Raw genomic sequence first — 10,637 nt, forward strand, 5'->3', positions numbered from 1 at the left:
AGGCTATTTCCCGTTGCTTTAGACAACTAGAAAGATTTAGTATCGGCATCTCGTCAATATTGTTTATTCATTTGGTCGCATTGAAACAATTTTTATGCTATATTGTTTATTTTATTTCACTCCGACAATTTCCGTATGTATTTAAGACAAACTTGTGCCATGTATAGTCTGCTGTTAAAAGATAGATAGATAGATAGATAGATAGATAGATAGATAGATAGATAGATAGATAGATAGATAGATAGATAGATAGATAGATAGGAGTTATTATCATATACATTAAGAAATAAGCAAAAACACAATCTGCATATTTTCCAGATGTGTTCTCCAATTATATATCGCGACAAAGTTTAATCGAGTGTATGAGTGTAAAAAAACTTTCACCATTCTCGTTATTCGATATTTTCTTGGTGTCTGGAACAGCAACCACTTATTCAGTACAAACTTTAACTGAACAATTATTTGTAATGTCTCGTTTAAGCGTCATAAGCAATTTTATGTCCAGAGAAAGAAAGAGAAAGACAGAAAGAGAGAGAGATGTTTTAATTGCTATGTGTTGTCATTTTTATTCACTTTTATTATTATTATTATTATTATTATTATTATGTTTATCATGAAATCATCGAACTCTAAACAATCTTGTAATTCAATTTTATAATCCTGTAACAGCACGTGGCAGACCGAGCATTTTATATTTTATAGTAAACGTTGCAAGAGATCTGTCATTTGCAATAATAAGAATTTCATCGTTTCATCAACTGTTTCGACTCGTTAATGTTTTTTAAAAATAAAATCCTTTCCCGTGGCAGGTAAATATGCGACATATGATCTTCTATGTATGAGTTGAAGAGAGGCCAAGAGTGACGATGTGCGCACGAGACGTACAGATTCGCCTTCTCTGGGTCCCACAGCCCGACAGTTGCGCGTCCTAATGATGTTGACATATTCACACAACAGCGAGCAACGCAGCGCCGTTTCGCGGCAGCAATCGAGCCCTCAAACACCTTTTTATAAGTCTGAAGTCTTTCCCCTCCACCCGACCTGTTAAAACCACGCCTACAGAGCAACACAATTGGTCCGAAAGCGTCAAAGAGCCAATCAACAGAGACCTAGAGCTCGAAACATGTAACACATTCACGGAGCTGAAGCCGATGGAGTTCAGAAGCACTGGGAATTTCTCTGTGCTGGACCTGCTGTCCGCATGTGTGTGCGCGTGAAAGTGTGCGTGCATGCGTGCGAGCGATCGCGTGAAGGTGTATACCTCCAACAAGTAAAGACAGAGGAATTATTCTGAGCCAACGAAATATTTCAACACATCTTATTTCGCAGGACTCCGGGCGATCGCATTTATTGGAATGTCTATTTTTTTAGAAAAAGCTAAAGAAAGCGCCGCAAGCAGACAGTACACTCGGTCGTCTTTCATTTTACAATTTTTCTTAATTTCTTTGCGCAGTGACACAACAGGCAAACTGCAGCAGCGAAGATAAATGGATAGCCGGTTCAACCTTTCTCTTTTAGATAATTTGTTGGAATACAGTTAGAGAAGAATCGAGGTACTCACACGTCGAGGCGTCGGATGCTTTTATACTGGAGAAAAGCAAAGCTGGATTTTGTGAAAGATTTCGCCCGTGCAAGTATTTAGCTGATTCAGACGCTCGTCTTCAGTCGCACCACCACATCTGCTATCTGGACTTGAATGAGCTTCCCGATGAGAGATCCAGTTATTCAAGGATCCAGTATGGCATATCATCCGTTTTTACCTCACCGGGGTCCAGAATTTGCAATGAGTGCAATGCTGGGTCACCAGCCGCCCTTTTTCCCGGCACTGGCATTGCCACATAACGGCTCCCTGTCTCTGCCCGGAGCGCTGGGCAAGCCAATAATGGAGCAACTGATGGGCGCAGCAGAAACCGGCCTTCACTTCTCATCACTGGGACACCAAGCCGCCAGCGCGCATCTCCGGCCTCTGAAGACACTTGAGCCCGAGGAGGAAGTTGAAGACGACCCGAAAGTTCACCTGGAAGCCAAGGAACTATGGGAGCTTTTTCACAAGCGTGGCACAGAAATGGTCATCACAAAATCAGGAAGGTAAACTATAAAATGATTCTGCAATTGCTGAATTCAAATGCCGTGTGTAATTTTTTGTCAAAGTCAAACAAAAAACGACATTTTAGAAGCTTCCTGATCAGCTGTTATAACTGACTCATTGATTGATTGATTTATTGATTTGAGTGACTCACGGTTTTCTTTAGACGAGCTCATGCGGGACTTATCAGAAAGTAAGATATCCAGCCTAACCCGCGTCTTGCTTTTTATTGCAAGTTTTATCTTTATTTGGGCACTTGGCATGTTGATGAATTTTTTACAACACGCATAAATGTAATCCAACTGTAAAAATCCACTGTTGGCGATTACTCCTGCAAACATTTGAAAGCTCTACATTAATATTTTATTTTAAGTACTATACTAAGTGACATAAATACATGGTCATTAATAAATATCCCAGGCTCATTTTGTTTATAATAAAGGTTAACTTTAAGAAGTTGGATAAAACTTAAATTAGTCATCATTATTAGTGAAGAAAAATTTAATTTTGCAAAATTAAAGCGCCGTAGTTAAGGATAAATGTCCATAATTTTTACTGTTTTATGTAAGCGAACCTTTTCAAAAATTTATTTTGCTGCGTTTAGCTTTTGAGTATTTCACAAGTTAGGAGACTGGGCCGCATAAGTTAGGGTAAGACTGGGCCGCATGCACTGACTTTTTACATTCAGCTATTATTGTTTCTCTAAAGACAAAATTCACACTTCCATTAAAAGAATGAACAGATTGTAGCTCATATAAAATAAATATATATATATATATATATAGTGAAACGTAAAGTATAACTTCTCATTTATATCTGTTAACTTTTGCAGGCGAATGTTCCCTCCGTTTAAAGTCAGATGCACGGGCTTGGACAAGAAGGCCAAATATATCCTGTTGATGGATATAGTTGCGGCTGACGACTGTAGGTATAAATTTCACAACTCTCGCTGGATGGTGGCAGGGAAGGCTGACCCCGAAATGCCAAAACGGATGTACATTCACCCCGACAGTCCGGCCACTGGCGAGCAATGGATGTCTAAAGTCGTCAACTTTCACAAACTTAAGCTGACAAATAACATCTCCGATAAGCATGGTTTTGTAAGTGTCAAGTGTGATTTTTTTTTAAACTACAATAATAAGTAATATTGTTGTTTGTTGTAGTCGCTTAAATTGATTATTATAAAAATTCTAGAGCCTATAAGCTCGATTGTTTCTATAGCTACTTAAAAATGAGTAGATGATCGATCATTTGAATTTCTTCAGTGGTACAGAAGAAAGTTACAGGCCTAGACTTGTTAGTAGAGAAAAATATGCAGAAATGTATCGCATAAACACGCATAATTTTGCCTTCTGTGAAAGTCGAGAATATTTTCTGAAATGTTAGTGTGAATTGTATTTCAGACGATCCTAAACTCCATGCACAAATACCAGCCAAGATTTCACATTGTGAGAGCCAACGACATTCTGAAACTCCCCTACAGCACGTTCAGGACCTACGTGTTTCCTGAAACAGATTTCATTGCTGTCACTGCCTACCAGAACGACAAGGTAGGTCTTATCGAGTTTTGTGCGTTGAAAATGAATCAACGGTTTTGTTAATACTTGCATCGGGTTTAGTCTACATAAACTTTAACAGGAAATAAAGATTACCGTTAAGTGCTATTATCGGAAACAGTATTCTATCTATTTAATATTGTTATTGCCATTCATTTTTATTAGATATATCACAGATCACTATGAAGCCTGCAGCACAAGCAGCCACACACACACACACACACACAGTATATCAAAGTGAAAGTAAAATTGATTCGCTTTTGATTTCTCTCACTTACACAAATTGAGTTCTGCCTTACATTTAATCAAAGGATCCAACAATTCTGCCAATGTGAAACATTCTGTGCACGGAATTATATGTTTGTGTGTGTGTGTGTGTGTGTGTGTGTGTGTGTGTTTATGAAAGAATGAAAAGAAGGAGGGGGCTTAAGAGGAGGTACTGAAGATGAAAAAAGTTTAAACAATTGCGTGTGTGGGGGGGAGCGATAGAGAGATTAGATTATATTTCATTTGGTTAGTAAACAATTATTCCTTGCAGGAGTATTCAAATGTTGGGGTACAATTCATACAGCCCTGATTTCTCATGCTTAAATATACAATTGCTTTTTACAGATAACACAATTAAAAATTGATCACAATCCGTTTGCAAAAGGATTCCGTGACACTGGAAATGGGAGGCGTGAGAAAAGGTAAAACTAAACAAACTGTCATTTCACTCTGTAGCTACAAACCAATAAATAATGCTTTAAAAATTAAAACCAAACAAAGAAAGATTATATACTCCGGAAAACACTGTCCTGTTAGCAAACGCATTTTTCTCGAATGTCTCAAAATTTATTTTTTTAAACCTGTTTTAAAAACAGGAAACAACTGGCCCTGCAGTCCATGCGTTCATATGACGAGCAGCAGAAAAAAGATCATGGGACGTCAGACGATTCGTCCGGCGAACAAGCTTCGTTTAAATGTTTTCGACAGGCTACATCTCCTGCTGTATCAACTGCTGGCCAGAACAATTTAAAAGGTATGAGTTGTCAGAGTTAAGAATTTCTTTTTGAAGAAGTGCCATATTCAATAACCAGGTAATACGTGTGTCCTGTTCTTTACACTGATCACAATATTGTGTTTTGGCACATATATTAATATTCAGTCATATATTCAATTGTATATTTGTAAATGCATAACAATCGAATCCGTTATATATTTGTAACAGCATAACAATAAAATAGACCATTTATTTTTCGAAGATCAAGCGGTTTTTGTACAGGCGTTTTAAACTATTAAATGCAACTTAATCAGGAAATTATTACAATGCTAAAGAAAACTGTATATGAGTTTTAAACACATTTTTCACTACTACAATAATTTTAGCATGTTTTATTTGGCAATTGTTTTTAAACAATAATAATATTTGAAATAAAGAAATACAGCAACGGTACTTTCTTGAAAACAGTTTGTGTGCCGTTTCTATTTGCAGATTTTTGTGACAGTGATGAAGACAGTGAAGACGAAGAAAAAGACGGAAATTTGAAAGACGGGCCGGATTCTAGTAAAATTTCAACCACGACCGAAGACTCGAAGGACCCTGATGTGAGTTTAAGCAAAAGTCTATTCGTGGAAAGTGAGGCTATCGGTCGCAGAGCTGAAAAAAACAGGGCTCAGAGTCCTATAACCCTCATATCCAGCACCACCCGTTCTGGCGAGGAGCTCAAAAGTCCAGGCCGGGATCAGGCCAAAATAGACGACTGCCGGACAGTGAGCAAAGAAAATTACATGCCATTGACTGTCCAAACAGATGGCACAGCGCACTTAAATCACAGCCACTTACACAATTTCGGATTTCCTCCGGGTTTGGCCGGGCAACAGTTCTTCAATCACTTGGGTGGTGCCCATCCTTTCCTCTTACACCCGAGTCAGTTCAATATGGGAGGCGCCTTCTCAAACATGGCCGCTGGGATGGGCCCTATACTGGCAGCCGTTTCCTCCGGTGGGGTCAATACACTGGACACAAGCAGCATGGCATCATCGACACAAAACCTGAGCGGGCCGCAGCTGCCCTTTCATCTGCAGCAACACGTGCTGGCGTCGCAGGTAAAGCTGTTATTCATAATTACTAGCGAAAGCCTTGACGTCGAGAGTCTATTAAGTATGTATGTTCTTTTTGGACACTGTAATGCTGGAGTAACAATTAAATAAAATTAAGGTGTGTCATTATATTTTGCAGTGAAGCTTTTTGTGGCGCAGTCTATAAATTCGCTGTCAGCAAATATCTAACTTCCAACAACTGTCGCTTGATTAGGAGCAATAAAACTTGATTGATGTGTGTCTACAGTAACAGGCAGTCAATTAATTTCTGTAGAAAAAAATCAATGACGTAGTGAAAGATATTATACAGGCTAATTTGATCGCTTAAATAATCTCCTGTTTCAACGGGAAAATAACAGAGGAGACAATTTACTCATTTGATTAAAGGACGATTGCATAGTTTTTTTAGGCTATGTTTTATTTAATTTAATTTAATTTATTCCTACTGCCATTGCATATTAATTCAAGTGTTAATTGGCTCCATTTTGCACATTTATAGATAGATAAAAAATGTCAATCTGTTGCAGTTATTCGGATATTATAATATTAAACATACGCTTGTAAATAAAACCACAGGAAGGCTTTGATATGGTTTTGAAAACCTCTCTCTCTGTCTCTTTCTCTCTATCTCTCTAGGGTTTGGCTGTGTCTCCGTTCGGAGGTCTCTTCTCTTATCCTTATACATATATGGCCGCGGCGGCAGCTGCTTCCTCCGCCGCCGCCTCCTCATCAGTCCATCGACATCCTTTTCTAAACGCGGTGCGGCCTCGGTTAAGGTACAGCCCGTACACTTTACCGAATATCCCGGACAGCACTTTGCTCACAACGGCGATCCCACCCATGGCGACCGGTGCCGTCGATTTGAAAGGAGACAGAACGGCCGCGAGTCCCGATTGCGCTGCCCTTGACTGTGAGGTCACCAGCCGCTCGTCGGGTTCAGTGTCATTGTCACCGAAAACCTGCGTTGAGAAAGACTCCAGCAGCGAGTTACAGAGCATCCAGCGCCTGGTCAGTGGACTCGAGGCCACACAGGACAGGCCACGCAGCGTGTCTCCGTGAAGTGAGCGAATGATGAAGACACTGATACAGATTGCGTACGAAGATTAAGAAGTTTACAGTACGGACCTACATCGAAAATAAAGAGTTTAGTCTTAAATGCACTTTGGAAATACAAAAATAAACACATGATGTATGTTTCTCTTCTGTTAAATGTAAAGAGTATCTTTGAATATTTTCCAACTCTTTGAATACCGTAGAAGTATTGAACAGTATTGATACTGAATAAGGCTGCTGCGCTCCTTTATGTTAGCCTATGCTCCAGGGTAACTGATTTAACTTTATATGCCTCAATGGTTATTTAATGTCTTTATCGAGAAACACCGAAGTGTTTAAAATAAATATTAAGAAATTAAAATTAACTGGAGGCGTATAGGCCTATGCATGTCCAAGATCAGACTAGAGCATTACGGCTGGGTTACTCTTTAAGGCCGAGTTATTCAAATCGCTTAATCAGCCAGTATATTATAGGCAACATTAAATGTGACGGAGGGATTTTTTTACATTTGGGTTGCCTAGATGATTCCTTTTACCTCGAAAAGCAGAGTAGTTGATATAGTTTTATAAATTGCTAAATGTAAACATCTTGATCTCCGTTCCAAGTTGCCCTCAATAGTGAATTAATTAGTGGACTATTGATTAATCATTTGATTATTTAGGGAACCAGGCACGGTACGAAACTTATCACCTTTTGAGATTTATTTGGGACAATTAGGAAAGGGATCACATGAATAAATGGGTCATAATTAACACAAATGTAAATAATGAATAAATAAATATAAATAACATATTTATGTAAATATTTCATAGGAATATTGCTTGTAAATATAAATAAGTTTCTTTGGTTGTGTGTTTTAGGGAGCTAAACTTAATTTATTGTGGATATACGTTTATATGTATGTGTGTGTGTGTGTGTGTGTGTGTGTGTGTGTGTGTGTGTGTGTGTGTGTGTGTGGCTTGTGAGCTATTGTCCTTGTTTATTACATTTTCATTAATGTCCTTTTGTCGCTGGATTGCACCCGTAACACCCACACACTGCTGGATTTTCTAGCGGACTCTGTCATCATGTGCCATCTTTCGTAAACTCCTGTGTGTTTTAATCCAGCACATTTAAGGCACCAATGACCTAAATATAATGACAATTTTCTTTCACACAATTAAAATGCTTTATTCAAAATGTGTGTTTCAATTTACAATTTTTTGTGACCCATGAGTCTAAACTGCCAAAAATAAAAAACGCCCAAAAAGCGTCTGAAAATAAAGACTTTGCCGTTTATGTCCTCACGCTGTTGACTGCATTTTAGATTTAGTTCATTGTATTTCTTAAAATGAATAATATTTATTATAATTATTTTGCAGTAACGAATGTAAGATTTAAATAAAGTGATTCATAGTTTTAACCCATTGTGTCGTAATACGTGAAGTAAATCTATTTTCCTTGTCATTATAAAATATTAAATATACTAAATATTAAATGCTCAACGACTTTATCTATAAGACTTTGAAAATGAAAGTATATTAGCAAATCAAGACTTGTCAGCTGGAAACCTTTCCTGGTCATATGGACCTGGAAAGCGTTTACGAGGCTCGTCATACATTTTCCTGATGTGGACCGATGTGAACCTGTAAGAATGTAAAATAACTTGATTGCTACTCTATTGCGCCTCGAGTCAGAGTTTATCAGGAGTATATCTTTATTTGTATAAAGTACGGTTAATAAGTAACGATATTGGCGCTGGAGAACGCTGGTAAACACCACGCAAACTATCACAATTGGTCTTTCTATTGCTCACCTGGCGCCTTCTTTATCAGAGTCGAGTTTATTACCCGGCGGCGACGGGGCGTCATGAGATCTATGATAAAGTCAAACATGTCGCCACCCAGCGGTCACAGGCAAAGTACACGTCAAAGTGCAAAGTGTCATTTAGAATCATACGAACACATACTCAAAACATCTAACAAATGTTACGTAAGTGGTCTATGCAAGTGTTGTTTACCATTTTCATTAAACGGAAAACAATATTGATCATTTATTAAGCCATATGCACCCTACCGATCAAAAGTTTGCGGTCACTGTACTGAAATGTTTCTCAAGATTGTAAAAACTTTTGATCTAAAAGCGGTTTGTTTAAAAATTGAGAAACGTTTTACAGACAAAAATGCCAACATATTTTGCATTTCAAAAGCATTTCTTAAATACAAGCAACAAAGCTAAACTAATATTGTATTTAACAAAACGTTTTGAAAAACGGGCAATAAGAGCCAAGAATAGATGGGAAAAGTCTTTAAACGATACAGGATCTCCGGGTGAGACCTCAAGCTCAAGCAGTTAATAAAATACCAAGAATAATTGTGCAAATTCTAGGAATGGATGGCTGTACATAAGATGCAAAAATATAAAAAATAATATTGTTTATGAAAATACTGTTACGCTAATTTCTGGGGGAAAATAATAAGTGATGATAAATTCGCACGCACGCACGCACACGTCTTGTTATCACCGTAGGGAAATTTTATAGATGCAATGGTTTTAATATTGGACACTGTATCCTCTGCCCCTGACCAAACCTCTAAACATAAACCTAAAACCATCGTTACCACTAAAAATGCTTACTGTAGTAAAACCATGTTTTGCTAATAGTCATTAATATGAAAAACATGGTTACTACACGTTACCACAAAAAGCATGGTTAATTATTATAGGGGATAGATGATGAACTATAGGACTAAGAGTTACAGGTTTCACAAGTTTTAATATCATTTTGTACGATTTATAAGCTCGTTTACACGCGAGGACCTCCATTTATTCCCCATAAGTTAGTGTGTGCATTCAGGATGAAGTTCCCACTGGGATTCATAAACATATACACGCACACGTACAATACAATTGCGAGATGTTCAGTGGTACTACAGCGCCACCCAGTGGAATATCTTAAATCACAATCTCTAAAACGCGCTTTTATATTGTATTCTTGATATATTTAAAATATGCAAAAATCTAAAGAAAGATGTAATTATATTTCTTGCTATCCCAGCGAAACATATTTGTAATAAAAGTTCAAAATGAAAACAAAATATATGCACATTAGTGATTTGTTATTAGCTTCTTTTTTAATAATTGTTAAGTATACAAAAGTATGCTAAATGCAATAAATCAAGTTTCTTGATTTAAATGCACCATAATTAACTTGTTACACAATAATGATTTTGTTTATGTGCACTTGCGCATGGTGTGGGTGGTTTTTTGCCATTCAGACTACACCCAGATGTGGGAACAGGTAATAGCTGCTCTATAAATGGCTGCTAAACCGCACAAACACACACTTTGCGTTCAATAGCCATAGCAAGTGATTAACATTGAGTTCACATACAGAGCGACTCACCTTCATATCACTCGTCACGAGAGAAACACGTGACATCATCTCCGCCTCTGCTCACGGCTAAACTCCTTAAAGCCCAAACGTGTATTTCTCTCATCTGATCAAAGACACAGAGCTGTCACAGACGAAAACTACAACTGCTGCTTTCATTTACAAAGACAAGACCTCAACACTGATGCTTAACCTTCACACAACGTTGATCAGCAACCTCATGAGGCCACATGTAGGAATTAAATCAATTTATATCATATTCTTCTTTTATGAGGGTTGTAGCTTTTTACTAAAGATATTCTGTTGCTAATTCTTACCAAGTAAAGTGTAAAAACCGTATCTGTTCAATTAACTTATTTTCTAGCAATAAATATCTAAACCTAAACCTAAATAAAAATATAAACAACAACATAATGATTTACTTAGTAGAGGCCATACTAAACAATCAACCCATCCCCACGAGCTGAAGTATGATCATCAGTCAGC

The 10,637-nt window shown here is 37.7% G+C and overlaps 1 protein-coding gene across 1 annotated transcript; it reads left to right on the forward strand.

Moving 5' to 3' along the window:
- The first annotated feature begins 697 nt into the window (after positions 1–697).
- On the forward strand, positions 698–7,957 carry tbx3a (T-box transcription factor 3a). Its single transcript, XM_065284016.2, has 7 exons — positions 698–2,088; positions 2,919–3,186; positions 3,490–3,636; positions 4,255–4,331; positions 4,506–4,663; positions 5,117–5,730; positions 6,361–7,957. Exons 1-7 carry the CDS (start codon positions 1,697–1,699, stop codon positions 6,781–6,783), a joined length of 2,079 nt encoding a protein of 692 aa, XP_065140088.1. The 5' UTR covers positions 698–1,696; the 3' UTR covers positions 6,784–7,957.
- The last annotated feature ends 2,680 nt before the right edge of the window (positions 7,958–10,637 follow it).

The sequence above is a fragment of the Paramisgurnus dabryanus genome, chromosome 5 (assembly GCF_030506205.2).
Source record: "Paramisgurnus dabryanus chromosome 5, PD_genome_1.1, whole genome shotgun sequence".
Lineage (NCBI taxonomy): Eukaryota > Metazoa > Chordata > Actinopteri > Cypriniformes > Cobitidae > Paramisgurnus > Paramisgurnus dabryanus.

Bases quoted from the DNA above. Each gene is read 5' to 3' on its own strand.
- tbx3a (XM_065284016.2), top strand. From the start codon at position 1,697: ATGAGCTTCCCGATGAGAGATCCAGTTATTCAAGGATCCAGTATGGCA. The intron at 3,637-4,254 runs GTAGGTCTTATC...TGCTTTTTACAG, and splicing joins CTGCCTACCAGAACGACAAG to ATAACACAATTAAAAATTGA. The intron at 4,664-5,116 runs GTATGAGTTGTC...TTCTATTTGCAG, and splicing joins TGGCCAGAACAATTTAAAAG to ATTTTTGTGACAGTGATGAA.